This window comes from Botryllus schlosseri, chromosome 6 (assembly GCF_051294905.1).
Source record: "Botryllus schlosseri isolate E-star chromosome 6, Bs_hap1, whole genome shotgun sequence".
NCBI classification, from domain to species: domain Eukaryota; kingdom Metazoa; phylum Chordata; class Ascidiacea; order Stolidobranchia; family Styelidae; genus Botryllus; species Botryllus schlosseri.
In genome coordinates, this window is record NC_137241.1 from 29544173 (window position 1) to 29566405 (window position 22233).

A 22233-nucleotide genomic window follows, 5' to 3' on the forward strand; every position below is an offset into this window, starting at 1 on the left:
ACTTATCCATTTGCGGGTATACATACATATTGCCCGAAAATCGACAGTGTGACTTCCAAATACCTCGTTACAGCGACAAAACATCATATGCAATTATTGCATAAAGATCTTCTGAACGTACTACGTAGGCATGTTTCATTTGTTTCATGATTAGTATGCTTGATTATTTTGCTTGATTTGGCTATTGTATCATCGGTCCCCACCCTACGAATCCACTCAAGGAAAGTACTGAAAAACTAATAGGTGCCATTAGATAGCCTGATACATGCCCCACACTTCACAATAAAAATGATTGCTGGTTTGTTCGTGTTGAAGGTTACAAAGAAAAATGTCTATGTCGATCTAAATTTACTTTACTCCCCCCAAAACAAAAAACATCTGTGAGAGACCCCATAGCTCGCGCTCGTCGAATTTTTTGTATGTGAGGAAAGATTTTGCCAGCATGCAATTGTAGACAAGTTCACGGAGTGTAATCATGGAATTATCATAGAGAATTTTCAAAGTATTTTCGGTCCCAGTGATCCATCGGTACCACATCTCCCCTACACTGCTGAAACACGGCTGATGTCAGCGAATGATGCTTATTCAACCAATCAACGCAATTTATATAAAGAATACATTGTTGTCTAATGTGAAAATTGCATTCTTGCGAGAGTTTCAATCCACGCATCCACACGTCGAAGTTACGTCACACTCATACGAGAGTACGGCCCCTTTTGAAGTGTGGCGTCACAGAGCTACAAAAGTCAATTTCCCGCTCTTTTCCGAAACTTCATTTCTGAGAAGCGCAGGTTGATGGAGCAGGAGGAACCATCGTACACCGCAGGTACATCCCACACCGCCACCGCAATTCCCTTGGCGTCTGTTTTGTTGAAGTTCCCGTTCAGGTTGCTTCGGTAGCAGCTGTTATACCACCAGGCTCCTTCGTAGAAAGAAGCGCAATTCCTTGACGACGAGCCATCGTGATCTGCGTCTTTTGTTGAGAATTGTTGATTGTTGTGAGATGCGAGACGATCTCCGACGGTTGCATTCCCGGAGTATCCGGATAAGTGCAGTGTGTAGTTGTCGGAGCCGGGGCCGATGCTGAAGTGGCTGGAGAATGAGAATTGTCTCGAATGAATATTGATTGAAAATTGAAAATCTGATATTGATATTGATATTGATATTGAAGGAGCTGGAAAAATCGAATTCGGGAAACCTGTTGAAATATGCGCGGCTACCCTTTATTTCTTCAAAAGTTCCCGCTTTCTTGCTAATTTAATCTCGGGGTCACCATATTTTGGAATCGGGAAAGGAGGACGCTTTTTCAAAATTTTCGAATTTAGAATGCCGGTGGAAAATCCTGACTTCGTAGTCGGCTGACTAAAAAAAGGTCATCTACGACATCTCAGTCCATTTTGGCCGTAAATTTTACCAAAATTCTCAAAAGGAGGACATTCAGGCGTTGAGCCATGAGTCTTTGACACTTTTATCCCACCAATAATTCATAATTTTTGAATGAATATAGATGCGTCGAATCGAGCTTGCCTGTATTTTGCAACCCAACGAGTTCCTGTGTCTCTCCTAATCATGTTGATTTCCAATTCCATATTCCCGCCCTTTGTCTTTTCATGCATTTTCTCGAGCCCTGGAGACAAACGTTGTGAAACGATTGTAGGTTTTGAATCGACAGTCGGTAACGACGTATCTTTACTTTTTCTTCTAAAATCGATTTCGCTAATTCTATTTGTGCGCATGTCAATGATTTGGCTTTTTGATCAAGGATTTCGTTATAATTGAATAAAAAAGAAATGATATGAAGGGTGTAGACTGTTGATAGTAGTGATAATTTGGTACGTAAAGGTACAGATGAGATCAACAGTATCGCATGATTTTGCAGGGCTCAAATTCTGCACAAAAATGTTGTGCATGCATTTCCCCATACTACGATTTCATATTGCAGGTGAGAAGTAGACGGGAGTAGAAGTACGAACACCACAAGGACTCTCCGTGGTGCAAAGTTCATAGTAGCCAATTTAACATGAGTATCTGTCGTCCATGGGCCATGACGACTCTCCGCCGGAATGCAGCCGCACGCTATAGTCATCGAAAAACGGCCGTGAATAGCAAAAAGGTTGAACACCCCTGGGTTAGGGTAACTACGGAATCGGTGTGCGGTCAGGGGATCCTGATAGTTGAAGGGATCAGATGAAATTCGAAACTTTCCTACCGAGCCAGAAATCTCCATCACGATTCCCGAATCCTTTCTCGTAATCATCCCAATCTCGGTAGAAACTTACGTTTCCGTCTTTTCTTCGCTGGAAAACCTGCAAGGATCAATAGTAATCTCACAAATCTCATGAATTCTTCGAGTTCGCGGTTCGATGGTTCAAAATTTCATGCCTCGACCTTATCTTGAATCGAGCTTGTTCATTTCGTTACAAACGATGGAATTTTGAAAGATTTCAAAATTGACTCACAGTCCATTTCTCTTCTTCAGATCTGCGTTTAAGATCCCTCATTATCTCCGACATCATGTCCACACCCTACATGAAATGTATACAGAGTAGAAAATTTTTCGGAGACGTAATACTGCTTGCATACATTACCAACCCTGCAATCCCCCTCCGAGATCCATTTGCCGTCGACGTAACTTCTCGAGCAAAATTGCGCTGAAAAAGAGAAATTTCAATCGGATTCGAAATGAACACACAATTTGTTCGTACCTGACGAACGCGAGCAGACAGCGATCACGAACATAATGAGAATACAAAACTTGAGCGACATTTTCGGAAAGGAATTTTATAAGATAGATGGGGTGGGAAGGTTCATCACTGGTTTATTAGCAATTTGTAGCAGTTCAATACACCAAAAAATGCGATACAATGAAAGATAGGAAGGTGTCGAAGCGACTTGTGGTATAGTTTATAGGTGCGCAATATAATGCGACCAACTTCAACAAAGCCACACACCCAAATGTCTATCATAATTCCGCGTGCAACAATTTATTAGGAATTTCGTTTTTACATACGCAATCAACTTTCTATCAATTGCAAAACGTCTGCAACTGTGCAATGACGATATGATGTGTTGTTTCAGCGCTCACTGTGATTTCGACGGTGCCCATCGATTGTTCATGAAATACGTAGAATCGCTATTATCATGAAGCTCATGCACCGGATGAACCATTGGATCTGGCGGTTTGACGCAAACAAGGAAACGTTGACTTTCTAACAAAATAAAGGGTTCTAGAACCAGCTGGCGTCATGGAATTTTCCACGACCATCACGAAGCGGCAACAACTGTTCACATCAATAGGGCAGCGGTTCTCAATTTCCCATGCATAACGGACGACATCCTAACAACGACAGATGCGAGGGGCAGCAGAATATCATTGCCATGCATTCGCAATATCTAATTCACTGCATTAACCAGTCCTTTGGTTTGTTTGATATCCATCGTGTTCCCACTAGGCTACATTGGTAATTTTACACCAGGCCGTGATTCTGATATACGTTACCAACTTGTAGAACGGCCCACTTCCATACCTTAGGTAAGGCATTCTATAGTCCAGTGGTTCTCAATCTTTTTCATATCGCGGACCGGTAAAATTTCAAAAAAAAATATTTGGCGGACCGGTGGACTTTCATATTTTGAAATCAATCCAAAATCTAAATTATGCAATCGTTTTTTTTGCGAGTAAATTGTGCTAGAAGGTGACATCTTGAGGGTATTGATCGTAATTCGTTATATTCATGATGTCATTCATGTGATTCTGCTGAGTCAAGGTAAATTTGCCTTTCCCAGATAAACGTGCTACAAACGAGAGCCGCTTACAGTCGTTCGCGCCGAATCTTGTGGATTTAGCCGCGACCATGTCAATTCGAATAATATTCTTTTCAACAATATCGATAGAAGAAGTGTTTCCTAGTCTAACCAAGCACCTTGTCGTGCTATCTTGCTAATTGCCCACTACCACCAGACGTAGTCTACTCTGGCTACGCTACTACGAATACAATGCGCCGCACGAAAACGCCTAATATTAGCTATACCTGGCCATCCACAAAATCAGGGCCGAAAAAGCACTTCGTCAGTCCACCGCCCAAAAAAAATCTTGGTCTTGGGCTCCAGACCCCACAGTTGGATGGATGTTTTCACCAACCAAAACTCTGTCTACAAAAGGAGTTCGTGTACCACCTAAAAATAGTACATTGAATGCTCTCTCTTTCATGCCGGTGACGTCATATTTTGTGATACGATTGTTGATATACAATGTTTTTTCCAATTCTCTACTAGTTTCTGACGATTACCCCTGACGAGTGTCAGCCGAAAATATTCGGGTTTATTTCAATATGAATATAGGCTACTATTCGAGTGTATATTGAAGTTCTGTACCTCCAAGAAGCTCTTCAAAACTATAATTCTGGTTCATAAATTCACTCTTAGCGTGTGTTTAGGCAATGTTAATTCGAAGTTGCTTCTTGGTTCCAGTGTACAAAAAGCCATGCATACTGATATTTGATTCACTACGTGGACCTGGGAAATCAAAGATCGCTGCTACACTCAGAGAGTAAGTTCTCCTCGGAGGTGATCACTGATCAGGAGGCTTGTAACCAGGTCGCAAGGCTCTTAGTCACAAGCCATTTTCACTCCACGACCGAGTCATTGAGTATAGGGTCGAGTCCGAGTCAGAGTGTTCACTCTTCGATTTTGAGTTCAATCCTGTTCAACCCACTTTTTTCAACTCTGCTCGGGTGATATAGAATGGTTCGCATTCACATTATCGTAATTTTCCTCAATCCTAACAGTTTCTGGCCCTATTTTCCAAGTATCAGGACTGATCGACGAAATAACAATCATTTGGTGACTTATCTATTCAACGAAGTTGCAATGAAATATCTGTCTTGGCCATCCTAGTCTCGAGTCATATGACTTGGTTTCAAGTCGTGCAGAATGACTCGAGTACAAGTCAAATCAATACAAAAACTGACTCGAGTCGAGTCGTTTTAAGGGTGTAAAAAAATCGCGACTCGTGATCGACTCGAGTCATTATTCAAGTCATTGCAACCCTGCTTGAGGCCAAAAAAGATCAGTAACAAAGTACTTTTACATTTTGGAGTACTGGTATTTTTCCACTACTTACTCGAATGATCGTAATTTTGACTGCTTCTATTTCTACGGGACAGTTATCAGTATTTTAGGCAAAATTAGGGCTGGAAAAGGCCAAATTTTGACTATACACTGTTGAGCAGAAGTAATCTACTTTAGTACTATGGAAAAGTAGTATCGCCTTTCTGACCACCTCTACCTATCCACAGAATAAAAAAGTAGGTAGTTTTGGTAAAAATGAACCCAAATTGTCGTAGAAGCTTTGTTTCTTTCCAATGCTGTAATAATAGAGTTAATGTACTGTTCTGCTTTCCCAGGTATACCTCAACATGGAATGGAAAACGCGGAAAGAGCAGGATCATGGCAGTCGCGTGTTCGATAAGGACACTTTTCGAATGTGCACCGTACCAGTTCCGCAGCAAGATAACGATACAGACTGCGGGATTTTCTTGCTACAGTATTTCGAAAAAAAATTCACGGTATGTTGGACAAAGTAGGCTTCTTTGGGCACTTCTTCGATAGTAGGCAGACATCGACCATGTTCACCATGATCAACAATAAATGCTTCTCATGACCATATGTCAGAATTTCTAAACATCAAAATACACTTTTTTTCCGCATTGGAATTAGGGTTGGGGGAGAGGGATATTAGGGTTGGGGAGGGGGATATTAGGGATGGGGAAGGGAATGTTAGCATTGGATGTGGGTTAGAGTATCCCAAGATTAGGGTTGGTGTGAGATATCCAACCAGACTTGTACAAACGACTGGAATTTCGAAAAGCGCAACTAGAACTAGAACTACTCAATTTTTAAAACTCGCAACTAAAACTAGAACTAGAACTACCCGATTTTCAAAATCCGCAACTACAACTAGAACTAGAACTACCCAATTTTGAAAATCCGCCACTAGAACTAGAACTAGTCAATTTTGAAAATCCGCAACTACAACTAGAACTAGAACTACCCAATTTTCAGAATCAGCAACTAAAACTAGAACTAAAACTATTCAAAAACCGTTAGTTAGTTAGTTAGTTGACCATTGACTAACTAAATGGGTAGTTTGTACATGTACAAGTCTGCCTGAGTAGCTTTACTGGTAGTCTTACTGATCGCAACACACATCGTATGCACACATGTGGTAGACTTTTGTTTTGTGACTCACTGAAAAATTAGGGTTCTCCGAAGGCTTGTAGATTAGCCTAAGACAGACCTGGGCATTTTACAGCCCGCGTGCCAAATTCGGACTATACGTGGTAAGTGCGGAGAAATTTTGAAGAAAAATAAAATCTGTCCCAAAAGACCCTACTTCATGTTTATTTACAAAATAATTTGGATTCACCTTCGAGCTTTTTCTATTTTGAAAACTTTTGTTCCACTTTTTGCAAGAAACATGATTATCATAATGCACATCAAATCATTCAGCGTGCCATGAAAAATCCTCTTGCGTGCCACTATTGCCACGCGTGTCAGGGATAGCCGATCCTGGCGTATAATGAAGTCGATATACCATCGATTAATTTGAGTTGGGATTATGACATAAGCGCGAATTCATTCGGCTGAAGCAACGAGAAGACGAATTCGGAAAACCTGCCATCGAAATTACCAAAACAACTGGACGCTTTTACTAATAAGCTGCACACCGCTTGGGATAGTGACCAAGCTGTAACATCACATACATGTTGGTGTCTTTTAGAAGGACATGTCTATGGATTGGTGTGATTAAAAAGAGTTAACAATATTTCTTCATTGAATAATTACGTGGGATAAATATTATATTTGTACTTTGACTCTAAATTATTACTTGCCTAATATTAACACATCCACCCAGAAGCTTGTGTTCACCACGTAATTCAATGCTTTCAATTTATAAATTAATAGAAATACATACACCGACGAATATAGTGCAAACTTTTGACTTTGCTAGCCAACGTATTTCCTGCCTGTCATTCTCAGAAAATAGTTGCCAATCTGTGACGTAGGGGTTCCCAAGTAATTAAAGGTTTAAAACCGTACAGAACTGGATTTCATTCTCCTATTCAACACATTAATTTTTATTTTATCGGAAATATCATACATTGAATCAACGTTTCAAAAGAACGTGATTTCAAGTTTGAAATGGTAGAAATTCTGACCCCAAAAAGTCACCCGCTGGCCACGCCACTGTTAGCAGTGATGGCTCTGAGCGATCCATGACTGTACAATCATTATTCAATTGAACAGTATATTCATATTGAAATGAACCCGAATATTTTTGGCTGACACTCGTCAGGGGTAATCGTCAGCAACTAGTAGAGAATTGGAAAGAACATTTATATCAACAATCGTATCACAAAATATATGACGTCACCAGCATGAAATTTAGAATGAGAGAGCGTTCAATGTACTATTTTTAAGTGGTACACGAACTCCTTTTGTTGACAGAGTTGCGAATAATTATCGAGACGACAGATTTCGCGTCGTTGGGCGCGGACGTTCGCATTTCCATTTGTGTGCCTTGAAGTCGACTTTTATCAAAATACACCAACCAAAACTCTTGGCTTGGCGAAATCGAGTAGCTGAGTGATTCGGTTCTGAATCTAGTATTGAGCTTCGTGTATCACTCGTTATGACTGCACAACAGTATGTATGATGTTTAAAGCTCAAATATGTACTTTTTATGTGACTACAAAGAATACAGTGCCAGTTCTACATCACAATGAAGATAATTTGGCATTATTTCGACCATGCCTATTTCATTGCACTTTGTGACAATGCTGTGAGTTGATCACGACTTTACAGAAATGTCATTTCCAGTAACGTGTGTAGCTCTGTAATACATGTTTCGGATGTTGCGGTACGACCAATCGATGTTTCAAGGCTTCCACAGTGGAAAATAGTGTCGAAACTATAATTTGTTGATAAGTCAACTCTTAGTAGCAAAGCAAGGACGTATGATTTCAGTGCTTGAAAAATCATCCATTCATCCTCCACCACAGAAATTATTAGAAATAATACTCGATTAAGATTCGAGCGCTCGAATCATTGTGCTCAGCCCTAATTTTGTTGCGGCAAAGTGTCTTAGACACACATGGTCAGTAACAACGCACTACTTTTCGCAATAATCAAATTTAACCTACTTGCACTGCTTACTTACTTGAATTGATTTACTTTTGGACTACCAGTTTTGAGTAACATTATTTAGGCAAATCTAATTATTTTTTACACTTTGGATGTTGAAAAGTAGAGAGTCGTTTTGGAATGTGTTTGCATCTCCAACAATGCTGTTAAAAAATAACTTTCTTTCAAATTTTTCTGGCTACTTGATACAATTGTTAGGCTACCGAAAAAAACGTAGCACACCAATTTTGGCTCAATTCCAACCTGAAGAAGCGAAGTTATTATAGTAGAAAATTCTGGATTCATTTAATAACTATTTTTCAAATTTCACTGGCTACCAACGTTCCCTCTAATTTTTGACGAGTCTGCGCACACTCACCAACACGCTGCGCAGATCCTTGGACAACATTGCGTAACGACTAAAAAAAAATCATCACTTCGGATTTTTTGTGCGCAACTTAGATTTTCTGTGCGCAGACACCGTGTTAGCACTGCATTTGCGCACGTGCGCAGCTTAGAGGGAACATTGCTGGCTACCCCATGAAGTTGTTAGGTTGTCCGAAAAAACGATGCACAAATTTTGCTCAATTCCAACATGTAGAAGCGAAGTTACTGATGTTTAAAATTTAGGATATCAGATCATGCGATCCAAATCCAATAAATCCAAAATTCTTCGTTTTCACTGGTTGGAATTGAGCCAAAATTGGTGTGCTGCTTTTTTTAGGCAACCTAACAATTTAATCAAGTAGCCAGTAAAATTTGAAAAGTTGTTTTTGAACAGCCCCAATCTCAAGTAATTTTGACATGTCATGGAATCGCTTCTTGACCTTCTTCTACATGTGATTAGGTAGAAATTAATTTGATTTGCCTCAAAATTTCTTTTCTTTGGGATTCTATTCGCAGTTTTCATATTCCGATCAATGAATTGGAGAATTGGTTCGAACCGAGCGAATGTTCGAAAAAACGCGAAGAAATCAAGCTGGTCATTTCGGATCTGTGCCGAGAATGGGCCGCGCTGGAATCGAGTCAAGACAGCCAGTGAAGGATATTTCGCTTTGAGCCCGACCGACATCGGAATTTTGAGCTGATACCGATAAAACCGATATATTCGGCCGATATTCAAAAGTTATGGTTTCAGCTTACGGTGAATTTCCAAAATATTTGAACAGCTTTACAGCCATCGCTATGGTTGGACATGAAATAAACTAGAAAGCAAAGTTGGAAAAATAGAAGATTTTGACCTTTTCCAAATTCTATTAGAATTACTGAATTCGGTAAACTTGAAATTCAAAATTAGAAATAGATACAACAAAAATCTACTTCAGTACATATCAAATCAGAATTCATTCCCGTGAGCATGAGAATGGCAAATGTTTGTCCACTGAGCTTGTCTCGCTTCGTACGATACAGTTCTCATGTACCATTTTCAGGAAAACCAGAAATTAAATTAGAATTCAAAGGAGATAAATGTTGTGTTATTAAGTTTCAATCCATGCATTTACACATCGGTGTGACGTCACACAATTTCACGATCTTTTCCGAAACTTCATCTCCGAGAAACGCAGGAGCCATCCCACAACATTCCGTCGCTGCCTGTTTTGTTGAAGTTTCCATTCAGATTGCTGAAGTAGCAGTTGTTATACCACCAGCCTCCTTCGTATGTAGAAGCGCAATTCCCATCTGACGAATAATCGTGATCCGCGTCTTTCGTTGAGAAGTGTTGATTGTTGTGCCATGCGAGACGATCTCCGGTTGAGTTTCCGGAGTATCCGGATACGTGCAGTCTGTAGTTGTCGGATCCAGGTCCGATGCTGAAGTTGCTGGAAAATGAAAGTCGTCTCGAATGCCAAGTGTGAAATGTATCGGGTTTTACAACAATACGAAATATCGTGTTGATATCCATGCGTTTTACAGCAGGGATGTGAAACTCAACTTTGGTCGCGGGCCGAATTCAACCCCTTAGATCGCCCGCGGGCCGCACTAGTCGAATGATTTAAAATCCTTGCCTTGTTTTTCGCTCGAATAGTTTTCCAGCCTGTGTGCGTAATATGATAATGATAAGCCTATCACTTTATATTACGAATCATTGGGGTTCTTTCCTAGCAACACTTTCATTCGCCAACCATGAAATTGGCAAAAATACGGTGATTGACAGGTTGAATACAGTTAATAACCGCTAAAACAGTGACCCTAGCGACGATTGCTCCCGTTGATTTAGTCGCAATCTGGCGTTATAACCCCGCGTGTGCGTTGTGGCAAACACAAATATTTACCAATATGTTTGTCACCCCTGCTCTGTAGTATACTTGATAAAATTGTTAGGCTGCCTAAAAATGCTTCCAGCGGAATTTGGCTCAATTCCGACGTGTAGAAGCATTGCCATAAGAGAAGAAAGTATTGGATTTATTATAGAAATATTTTTTTTCAAATTTCATTGGTTAGACCACATGAAATTGTTGGGTTTTCTAAATAAAAACGACGCTTCACGATTTTGCGAGTCATCCCATGCTCTGTATCGCTCCAATTTTAGTATGTTTACCTCCGAAGCGAGTATATGTATTGTATATATAAACATGAATTTTGCTCAATTCGAACGCGTGGAAGCGAAGTTGCAGTAGAAAGTTTGGGATTTGAAAAAAATCATGTTTTCGGTTTCTTGATATGCTCGAGTTCAAATTGGTACTGTTTTGATTATCGTTATTCGTCTGGACTCCGGTTTCATAAAATCCCGCTGGGTGTAGTACGCTTTTGAAGAGCGTTACACTCACCGTCATAAATTTGAATCTCAATAACTGTTTAGTCGTGCGTATCGGGTCCGTTGGTTACCTTGCGCCACTTCGACATCGCTGAAAATTGGTGTGCTGCTACGAGTAAATGTAGGCTGTACGTATGTGAAAGCCATTTTTTGACACAGTTTGTAATTTGGAAAATTTCAAATCTTTTTCGTGAATAAATTTGAATTTCAATGACTAATTAGGCTACTCGAGAGTATCGGATGCGTTGGATATAGGCTATCGCGCCACTTGGAGATAGTTGAAAATTGGTTTGGTGAACGTTCTGTGAACGCCGTTCATCGTCAGTCTTTAGTTTGGAAAAGTTCGATTCGATTTTAATTTTATTGACTATTTAGTTAAGCGTATCGTATCGTTTTGAGAAATTTCTCCAAGATGAGTTGCACACACTTGTTTAAAGTTTAGCAACATGTAGGACTGTCCTATAACTTTCTAAAACAACCGTTTGATTGAAAAAGGGACATCAAGATTTTGAGGTACGGCGTTCCGCGTGTAGGAGAACTATTTGTTTTGCCAAATCCAGATTCTGTGTGCTAGAATTGCATTTTGCGATATTTCGTTAACAGCAGAGCAACACCTAGTAGCTGCAAAAATTTCATGATGATGGCGGTAGTCTTTCGCTAGATAGCTCTGTTGACTCAACAGTGTTGAGGGGCTAGTCGAGCTTATATTATTTATTAGATGTTTCACGAATGACGTGATGCGATGATATCAGTCGGGGATTTGTATGCTGATTGATAATTGTTTGAATCTGCATACAATCTGCAGATTGATAAATGGAAAACCGGTGTGTCATTTGTCGTAACGAAGCGAAGAGGTTTAAAACGACATCACCGACAATTTCATCCGGAGTTCAAAAATATATATCCATCTCTTCTTAGGAAAAAAACGTTGCTAGCTAAGTGTCAGGCCCAGCAATCCATATTTCGAGGCATATAGTTCAAAATTTCTTGAAATATCACTAAATCCAAGAAGTCAGCTTGAGGAGATGGGATTTTGAGAAAACGTTAGCAGACTGTCCGAATTCGTTGTTTCCGGAATTTAGCAACAGTTAGCTACACTTGTCTGTAATGAAAACAACTACTGTAACTTGATAATTGCTCACGGATTGAAACAGAGAGTGCCGTGGTGGAAGGGTTGGAAGGCGCATACTGCAGATTGGTTATATACCTACATTGCCAATGCATGCAGCGCACGCTCCATGAAGTTTCTACCAGTAGTAAGCATATTTTTAAGAGAAAAATCGGAGTGATTTATACTTACGCCACTGCCAACTGCGAACTTGCTTCAGAATGAATAAACACAGAGGTGGTCAAAGTAGTCAAGAAAACTACTCAAGTAGAAGTAGAAGTAGCGACTAAAAAATCTACTCAAGTACGAGTAGAAGTACTTCTTCCATAAGCAGCCTTAAACTACTTGAAGTAGAAATAGAATTGACTGACTTTAAAAGTACTCAAGTAAGTAAGTAGTTGTGAAAACGATCCTGATTCGTTCACATGGATTGTAAAAAGGTGCAAATTGAGCTATGCGAAAGGTGACGAGCTTGATTCATATTGATGCATACCAGCAGGTATCCAATTTTCGATAGCAGAAGCATTCATCCACATCATGGCATGAAAATTATAGTATTGATATGGAAATGCGATACTTATCCTCTGTTTTCTCGAACAGCACGTTTTAGAAAATAGCATAGTATGGCGCCATCCCCCATATTATAAGGTCCGCAGTTTAGTCGAAGAGGAATACGGAGAAGTTGTATAGGATACGGTGTAAACACTTTGCGCGATTAGTAAACGTTAATAAAAATATGGGGGACCGTAAAAATGCCATATTGTCTAGCTCGGTGGTTCTTAACCTTGCCTCCAGCGCCCCCCAAGGGGCGATTTGGATTTTGAAGGGAGCGGAAACGCTCAGGGGGCGATATGGGGGGCGCTGGGCTCAGGGGGCGGTAAGGGGGGCGCTGAAGCAAAATGGCTTCGCAGTAGATGGTGTAGTATAGCAAAACATATCAATAACGAGTTTTCAGAACAAATTAACATTCGACAAAACATGTCAAATCTGGAAATTTTTCGACGATGGTTGCTACATATGGGGCCGTATGCACCAACATGTTTTGAACCCAGACTGGAGCTCAAACAGGGGTTCAAGAGATATTTCCAAAGCACCATCACCGAAACCTCAATGATCTAGCGTTCACTCGCGCCGAATTTGATCGAAAAGTAAACAACCGCGGGAGGTTGTTTAAAACGTAGTTCAGTGCTTTGGCTTGGTTGTCGCGGATCGTGGTCTCTTGTTTCTCGCGACTGGCTGACGGTAAATTGGTTCATCATCAAGACGTAGGCGCACTATTTGCTATCTTTCCGTAAATTAGCAGACTTTCTAAGCTGTAGGAATAGATTTTATATATTTTCGAACCCAGAAGTACGGTAGAGTTTCACCAATGGGAGGCCGTATGGCTTACAGTTTACTGTTAGTTGATCGGTATATACCGTTATTAGGGAGTATTGGTGAACTAGGAAGTCCATATAACTGCCTCAAGGTACCGTACCGGTAATGAAGATACGATATTCTAGACTTGCGCCTTGTAGGTTTGAATGAAAGCGGTTTTGAGATCAAGACCTTCGGGTCAAAAATTATTGAAAATTATGGTCAAGTCTGACGTCTGTATACAGTGTACAGTATTTGAAGTACCCTGCAGGGTGCAATTGATGAGGCGTTTTCCCTATAAAGTTTGATATATTTAACCATCATTGAAGCTATACCAGTATTGCCGATATTACAGTAGATTGTCATAGCCCTAATGACCGGGTTGGAATCCCGGTACGTTTAGCGTAATATATTTGGTGTGCCGAGACGGTTTTCAGCGTCACACCTGTGTGTATTCAGAAGAATCTTTGATGTGCACGAGACACCGATTCCATATTGGCCAAATGGAAAGCACGTAGCTGCCTGCTGGCAACGTCACGACATGTCGTGAATTGCTGAATCCTCTTATGTAACTGTTTTAAGTTTAGTATGAAGTATTAGTATGAAATTTAGTATAATGGACCTAAGACAAAACTGAAAGTTGATTTGCTTGCTAATGATGTAGGTTGTCGATTGAGTAGTGGAAGCAGAAGTTGTAGGGATTTGTACTAGACATCAGGAATCGTGGTCCTGTGATTTGCCCTCGCGGTCGGTTGTAGATAGGTTGGTTTTGGAGCCGCATGTCTCGCAAATCTCAATATTTTTGTACTTTGACAGGATTTAGGTTACATGAGTGAAATATATACACGTCCTAACAACTATAAAGCGTTTCACTAATCTGGAAATTCTTGGATTAGATCGATGAGTACCAGTATTCTCAAGTGATATCGGCCAAGAAACCATCCTCAGAAGTGTGCATAATATGATTTGGAATAATATTATGTTGGAGGAAGACAGATTAACATATACAAAAGAATTAAAATGAAAATTATCGATTCCGATATTGATGTACTTCACAAAGAGGAGATTAACTTCCTTGGGTCGAATGTCAATTGCTAGAGGTTTGGGCGTAATATCATTGCAAAGTTTGCTGTCTGAGTCAAATTCCCCAAAAAGTCAATGACTGCAAGAACACTCGAGTGGTAGAAATCAAGAAACCAGTCATGGAAATGTGCATAATATGACTGATTTGGAATTGAATCATGTTGGGAGAAGGTAGCCTACATCGAGATAGACCACATTCATCTCGATTTCTACAATAGCATCAACATGCAACTGAAGGTCATCCATTCTGATATCGATGTACTGCGCAAAGAGGTGACTAACTGCCCTGGGTCGTATGTCAATTGCTAGAGATTTGGGCTGAATATCATTGCAATGTTTGCTGTCTGTGTCAAATTCCCAAAAAGTCAATTACTGCCAGAATGCTCGAGTGATAGGACCAAGAAATCAAGAAACCAGTCATGGAAATGTGCATAATATGACCGATTTGGAATTGTATCATGTTGGGGAAAGGTAGCCTACATCAACATGGACCACATTCATTCTGATATTGATGTATTGGCGATGATGGGACTAACCACCTTGGTCCAAAAGTCAATTGCTCTAGATTTTGACTGACCGTCATTCCGAAGTTTGATGCTTGAGTCAACTCGCCAAAAATGTGAATATAGCATCAATCGAAATGTAGTGAATGATTAGATCGACTGTGAAAAATGCTTCGGTTGGCACTATGCTAAGGGATGTACAAACCTTACATATTCTATAACAAATAATCTTTTATCTCTAGCAAGGTGCTTATAGTAATGCTTGAAAGAATTCGGTATGTATAGCATGGTATTCTATCATGTCTAGCAGAAGATGTTAGGTGTGCAGTACTCATGATTGAATGAAAAGGTTTATACTTTGGTGAGTTTGTCTTTGCAGCAGGGTTGTAATGACTCTAGTCAGACTCTAGTCTCAATTTTTTGGTGACTAGACTTGACTCGAGCCATTTTTGTGAAAATGAAAAATGACTCGACTCGAGTCAATATGTGTAGTGACTTGACTTGTACGTGAGTCATTGCGCATGACTCAGACCAAGTCATGTGACTCGAGACTGTGTCTACCAAGACAGACATTTCATTGTAATTTCGAAGAATAGTAAAGTTATCACACCATTATTATTTCGTCTATCAGTACTGGTACTTGAAAATGCTACCAGAAACTGGACAAAGTGAGGTGAATCAGTATATTGTGAATCCGAAACATTCGATATCACCGAGCAGAGTTGGACTCGACTCGCTGGTGAATTGAAAATGACTCGAGTCAAAACTATAAAAGTGAGATGACTTGTGACTCAGAACCTCGTGACTTGGTTTCAACCCTGCTTTGCAGACTATTTTCATTTCATGTTTTTGGCTATCATGATAATTTATTCTGTGATGATGAAGACCAAACCCTGGAGATTCCTCTTTACTCGACAAAAATGCAAATTGAAGGATTTCAGTTTTTTTCACAAACTGTTCAAGTATACAACATGATCATGAACAATGAAATAAGTCGGTCGATTTGTGTTACTTCATCATTTGAGAATGTTGAATATATGCTCTGCAGAAATGGTTGTTGGATTGGATTGTCGGGCTATGGAGAGAACACAGTGATGGTGGAATCTCGGTAAGTCTTGCGCAATTGATTAGGGGAGCACTGATGATTCTCAAGGTTACGGTAAGGTACTCCCAGGGATTTATGGGAGCACAGGACACTGATTCCGTACGGGCTAGGTACGAATGAGGGTAAATCAGCGAAGGTGATATTTCGTACTGTGAACGCACAGAACAAGTTGTGCCAGGGGAAGACAAAAGCACCATTGGCCCTCGATTTCTACAGACAGTGTGACATCAAATATAAATATTCATAACCACCAGGACGTAGTTGTAAATTGTCGCCCTGTCCTTCGATTTACCTCCTGCCAGGGCATCGCCAGTAAAGCCTTACGACTAAATTTTGGAGTTTTAAAAGCATGATGGCAAAGCTAGCAATGGTATTTGATTCGAGAATGGTTATAGAAATATTGGCGGAGTATACTGAATGTGCTCAGCTGCTCATCATTGAAATAGACATCGCGCTGCGACCGCTGAGATCCACAAAAACCTTGTTTTGTTTACTATTCGGTCGGCCTTGAGTAGCTTTCAGGGTATGAATTGAGCATCTATTTACTGAACGCAAGCTCGTCTCAATGATCGTCAGTTCGTCTGAACGGTGTTTAAATATTGATGGTGCATCGCGAGATATTTTGAACTGATGTTTCGTTTGAGTTATGTTCGAGCGAACAGACGATCAGATTTGAACGTGTTCAATGTTGGTGCATACGGCCCCATGTTCTCTCAAATATTCCACTACAATTTTTGACGGTTTATACAAGTTATTTACAATTTTTCGCACTGCGCGCGAATTACAGTTGCCAAATTTTTGATTATAGGGTACTTTTCCCCCACGAAAAAATACGCACTATTTAAAGAAAATAGAAATTGGAATTTCGGCGTCGGCCATTACCACGCCGCGTTACACGAAGACATATGAAGTTTCGGCCAATATGGGACTCCGAGAGTGTGCCAAAACGTCGTCAGTGAGAAAACCTTCGCTGAAAACAATTGCTCCCATGTTGACCGCAAATTTCGATATAAATATGTCCAATTGTCCATAGGTGCTTAAATAGCTCGTGCCAAATTATCAGGTGTTGACAATCTGAACCCCTCAGGACAAATAACATCCATCAAAGAAAAATTATTTGCCATTGAAGAAATCTCAATTTTGAATCGTGTGCCTATTTTAGTTTAGATACGTTTATGCGATTCCAGTATCTTTAAACTATATAGTCAGCGGATAGAAGGTGACAAAATATTAACATTCAACGAAGTAATTGTAGTAACGGGCCTGCCTGAATATGCTTAATTATTAATTACGTGCCCTATATTTTCCAAGACAACAGCTCATTTAACGCTACCGATGAATCTTGTTACGAAGGCTAAGAGGATAAAACAAATTATAGCGATATATATATCCAAATGCAATTACCAATATTCTTGACCGATTCGTTCATCGATTATAAAAAGCTTTCGAGCCTAGGCGACCGGGCCACTTAAAACTTTGTTCAACATAGAAATCACGCGACGCGGGGTCTTGGGGGAAGCCCCACAGAAGTTTGGTTTGTCACCATATCGGGGCCAAGGACCAACGTTTTTCGAGGGGGATGAGGAAGTGATGTGACGACCCGTCCTCGTATCCATTGTTTTTATTACAGTCCGTGAAATGTGGGTTGGGGGGTATAACGGACGTTTCGGTCGTTGCCTAGCTCAAACGATAGTTCGTTATATTTACTTGATTAGAGTTTTGGCTGTAACAATTTAGGCTTGTCGAGTAGCTTGCCAACTCGAATTGAGACTACCACCTCACTTTCTTTGCTTCCTACAATCCGAGCCTGCCCTTGAGACCCGGTCAAATGTAACTCAAAACAATTACAGAATAGGATAGCAATTTACTACATAGAAAGATCACGTCAACGTCGAGGCAATAGTCACAATAGCGGTTAACAACAGTTAACTCTCTAGGCTCTAAACTTACAATCTAAACAAAATACAATCACCTGAATGATGGCCTAAACTTATACAACACTTACACAATAGAAATAATGCCCTATGGTACATTGTATCCCTAAATTTAGCCTAACTTCAATCACTGATCCAATGATATTACAAGCAACAAAGCGACTAAACTTCAACAAGTGACTATCAAGACACGAGGGGAAAATCCAACCAGAGAGGGCACTACTGAGCTGTGAGGCTCACAATCACTTGACCATTTCTCGTGTTACTGGGGGCGCTAGAGCATGGAAAGTTTTGAAAGGGGGCGTTAAAGGAAAAAAGGTTAAGAACCACGGGTCTAGCTTTATTTCCGGAAATTGAAGACATTACTACACTTGCTTTTATACTTGAACATGTATTTTATCCAGACAAAAGAAGTGATATTAATTATCCAGGGTTGCCATCGACATAGACCCGAAAATAAGGACAGTCGAAAAATTAGATTATAGCATCAAAAAAACGTTTTTAAACATACTTTGTATTTTTATGAGCCGTGGCATGTTCGCCAGAAACAATCTGCTCCGGCAACTCCTTGTTATTAGAAAGTGCTTCATGGATCTCACGAGAGCTCAGGTCTAGATTTACTTTTACTTCGTTACTGACCACCTCTGCATAAACATGCATTAAACGTCCACTGGTAAATACAGTGAATTTATTAGTAGCATTCGATTACATGGTGTTGAAGTTTTGCGGCCCGCAGCACTTTTTGATGCTAAAATGTAAAAAGTATCTTCATCTTCTTTTTGTAAAGCAATTTTTGGTTGATATGTGCGAATCAAATTTAATTTTAAAAAATAAATGCGAATGGAGCTGCGTTTCGCGGACTGCTAATTTATGAAATGCACCGAAATACTAATACCAACGATTTGTATTCACCTGTATTTAGCAACCCAATAAACCTGATCTTTCTTGATCATTTTGATTTTCATCTCCATATTCTCTCCTTTAGTCATTTGATGCATTGCTTCTAGGCCTGTAAGAAAGTAGATTGTCAGAATATTACAAACTAACAGATATCTGCAGGAGCTCTTGGCGTGGGCGAAGTGAAAAGAAGGTGAGACAAATACTCCAATAGTGCTCATTCTAAACTCGCTCACACGCTGTCAATTTATTTTACCATAGATCTGCTAGATCACAGCTCTTCAACCGAGTGTATCGTACACCCCAGGGTACGTGTACGTGTACTATCACTTAAAAAGGGTGTACCACTCGGATGGGGTGTACCAGAAATTAAAATGGACTGGTGACTGTTTCTTCCTGTACATTTATTATGACTTCCATGTGCCATCAACCAGATAAGAGAGAAATGAGATAAGAGAGAAAGCATTCAAGCACGAGTGATATGGTCATGCACAGTTGGGTAAGACATGACGTCATACGTTACTTCATGCCTTACTTCATATCTTACTTCATGCTTCAGAACACCAGCTGTACGCAACGTGCAAATCACATTCCTCTTGTGATTTCATAAGCAGATGCTTCTCATCATTTAACGTGTTGGTTCGTTTTGCAGTAGAACATGGTGGATTTAGTGTTCAGATTGCGATTTCTGTCTATAATGGTGCTAGAGCAGGGGTGGGCAAACATTTGAGCTCGTGGGCCGCATTCAACATCTGAATCCATTCGCGGGCCGCACTATATAAAATTGGGATTATAAACCCAAACGCAATATGGGTATTTGATGATATAGTGAGGACATGGAGATGATATATATGCTTATTTAAAACAATCCAAACATTGCTTTGATGATATCGTACAGAAACTGTGGCGAGATTTCATAGGCTGGTCGACCTCAATAACCAATTAGTCAAAACTATAGAGATGAAAGTCATTGCCCCCCGACAGCGGAGTTGTGATTTCTAGTCATCGTCAGGATAAAATCGCTGACATTGACACCAATTAGGAGAATGCGAAAAAGTGCATATATTGAGTTAAGAGTTAGTAATATTTTGGAATCATTTGACTGGTGCGGCCCGCGAGTGATCTGAATATTTCAATCCGGCCTGCGACGTCAGTTGAGTATGACAACTCTGAGCTACATGCTACATTCTCTTATTATCAGCCAAAATAGAGGATCGAATACGAAGCCTCGAGAAGTTGAACGAAATCGATATCGTAGGTCTACATTACACTAGCCATCTATACACATTACACATCCGTGAGAATATAAACGTATAAAATATCTTTGTTCGATTTAAATCATATGTAACGGCCCGGTCTCGGATTGGAAATGCTTTATTACGGAGCTTCACATGCAAACTGCAACGTATCGACATCATAACACAATACGGCATTACGCCGCCGGTCACACGACCGGCCAGCACGACGACCAAACCAGAAAGAGGGAATATCATGATTACAAGAAACCACGTGCACAGTTCATGACCACAGATACAATAACAACAAGGTTAACAGCAGCACTTGGGCTGCTACATCACCTTCCCCTAAATCAGTGAGACGCTACCAAAAGCGCTCTCAAAACATGTCAAATTATAATGAATATACAGCATATCAATCATAAACAAGAACAAAGCGCACGGATGAAAGCACGAGATGTCAGTGATACCACAACTCATGGAACCTGGATTCTGCCAGAAATAACCAGATACAACACAGCAATCAGCGAAAAGTTACATAACCCAATCTAGGACTTCTTCCACTACCAACAGCTAACTAAATACACACACTAGGCCGCCACCAATCCCATCCACAGGGACAACTAAAATCCAATACACGGCCCATTAATCCCATCCTTACAGGGATACCCTACCATAAACACAATTCCAGTCAATCCCATCCTTACAGGGATAACCGCAACACACTCAACACATGAAGCGTCGACGAAGGACAAAGCCATCCCAAACGTCAAGAGTCCAACGCTATGATTCTGATCGACCGAGATCGTCCTCACCCGGGAGCGCCCTTTTAATGTCTTCCTTCAACGAATGCCACACATACAAACACTGCTGATATCCGTCCCAAGAGTCCCATGTCTTTCACTGGTCACTGCAAGCATCACGTTCACCGACATAGCCCATATCACGTGCATCAGCGTCCCCAACTTCATCACGTACGTTCGAAACTTGTCTCCGCACACTACCGGTATTATTCAAACGATCGCCAATTCATCTTCATATCAACGGCAGCTCCATAACGTCCGCAGCATTCCAATCCAACGTCCTGCGTGCTCGCCACTGTAACGGCCCGGTCTCGGATTGGTAATGCTTTATTACGGAGCTTCACATACAAACTGCAACGTATCGACACCATAACACAATACGGCCAAGCCGGCGGTCGCACGACCGACCAGCACGACGGCCAGACCAGAAAGACGGAATATCATGATTACAAGAAACCACGTGCACAGTTCATGACCACAGATACAATAACAACAAGGTTAACAGCAGCACTTGGGCTGCTACACATACAAGAGGGTTGGTAAAGTTGAGCGCTGTGCAATGTAAGGACAGAGCCGTCCAATAAACAGCGATACGTTGCTATTAAATTAATATGCTACTACGACAACGCAAGCTGTGATCATTGCGTTTGCGGTCAGTGTATATGTGACGTAATAATGTAGGATCAGTGAAGCGTACAATCAGTGAATGACTGGTTGCTCTCACAAGTGACAACGGCGTATCGTGAATAATCCGAACATGCACAAAATACATTGATTTAGTCGACAGCGTTTACTTGATCACTTGAAATTGACTCGTAAATTTTGCTCCGAGTCACGAGTCAATCCACATTTTTGAAGCGCCGAGTCAAGTCAAGTCATTTTTGCAAAGTGACTTGAGTCAAGTCAAGTCATACGAAAAAGTTGACTCGAGTCAACACATGACTCGGAGTCATCCCACCACTGACAGGTCCCGAGTAGTCGATAGATCTCTTAGTTAGGCTGCTATTGGGTGGGGGTAAGTAGATATTTCCTTTAGACGACGATAGCGCAATGGTAGCCTACCTATTTTGTTGCTCTGATTGTCGTGCTGACATATCGATTCGTGCGAGGGCAGTGGGCATGGGCAATGTATGTGAATGGCGATTGTTTAGTCGACAAGATCTTGTAGGACTTAGTTGATTGGTAATATAGATGCACGCACATGCTGCCTGGCCAATCAATCAATCAGGTTTATTAATATTTTCATCGTTTCAAAACATCACAAGACTGC

General features: G+C 40.6%; 5 protein-coding genes across 6 annotated transcripts in view; 1 reads left to right on the forward strand and 4 right to left on the reverse strand.

Moving 5' to 3' along the window:
* The window catches only part of LOC145440637 (sentrin-specific protease 6-like), a 34760-nt gene extending 30187 nt beyond the window's left edge, over positions 1 to 4573 (forward strand). Inside the window, exon 11 of the mRNA XM_080318332.1 lies at positions 4471 to 4573. Within this exon, the coding sequence (XP_080174458.1) occupies positions 4471 to 4553 (83 nt within the window). The 3' untranslated portion in view covers positions 4554 to 4573. The remainder of the gene's footprint in view (positions 1 to 4470) is intronic.
* Positions 1 to 22233, reverse strand: part of LOC145440646 (proline-, glutamic acid- and leucine-rich protein 1-like) — a 225957-nt gene that overhangs the window by 114269 nt on the left and 89455 nt on the right. The gene's annotated exons all lie outside the window — the stretch shown is intronic.
* The window catches only part of LOC145440655 (uncharacterized), a 66423-nt gene that overhangs the window by 41240 nt on the left and 2950 nt on the right, over positions 1 to 22233 (reverse strand). The gene's annotated exons all lie outside the window — the stretch shown is intronic.
* LOC145440702 (ficolin-2-like) lies at positions 580 to 21923 on the reverse strand. 2 transcript variants are annotated; one of them, XM_080318433.1, is made up of 2 exons: positions 18941 to 19265; positions 580 to 1092 (listed from the first exon to the last, which is right to left on the reverse strand). In XM_080318433.1, the coding sequence occupies exons 1-2, from the start codon at positions 19144 to 19146 to the stop codon at positions 747 to 749; spliced, it is 552 nt and encodes a 183-aa protein (XP_080174559.1). In that variant the 5' UTR covers positions 19147 to 19265; the 3' UTR covers positions 580 to 746. The 2 variants fall into 2 exon arrangements, with proteins under 2 accessions (XP_080174559.1, XP_080174560.1); XM_080318434.1 differs by lacking the exon at positions 580 to 1092 and adding an exon at positions 9601 to 10004 and having other exon boundaries at positions 18941 to 21923.
* LOC145441843 (fibrinogen-like protein A) lies at positions 1485 to 3093 on the reverse strand. The gene is made up of 5 exons (XM_080319795.1): positions 2706 to 3093; positions 2593 to 2651; positions 2460 to 2525; positions 2210 to 2306; positions 1485 to 1627 (listed from the first exon to the last, which is right to left on the reverse strand). Exons 1-5 carry the CDS (start codon positions 2764 to 2766, stop codon positions 1485 to 1487), a joined length of 426 nt encoding a protein of 141 aa, XP_080175921.1. The 5' UTR covers positions 2767 to 3093.

Bases quoted from the DNA above. Each gene is read 5' to 3' on its own strand.
- LOC145441843 (XM_080319795.1), bottom strand. From the start codon at position 2,766: ATGTCGCTCAAGTTTTGTATTCTCATTATGTTCGTGATCGCTGTCTGC. The intron at 2,526-2,592 runs GTTGGTAATGTA...CATTTCATGTAG, and splicing joins TCTCGGAGGGGGATTGCAGG to GGTGTGGACATGATGTCGGA. The intron at 2,307-2,459 runs GTGAGTCAATTT...TGATCCTTGCAG, and splicing joins CTGAAGAAGAGAAATGGACT to GTTTTCCAGCGAAGAAAAGA.
- LOC145440702 (XM_080318433.1), bottom strand. From the start codon at position 19,146: ATGAGCACTATTGGAGTATTTGTCTCACCTTCTTTTCACTTCGCCCAC. The intron at 1,093-18,940 runs GTGAATACAAAT...CTCATTCTCCAG, and splicing joins TATTGGGTTGCTAAATACAG to CCACTTCAGCATCGGCCCCG.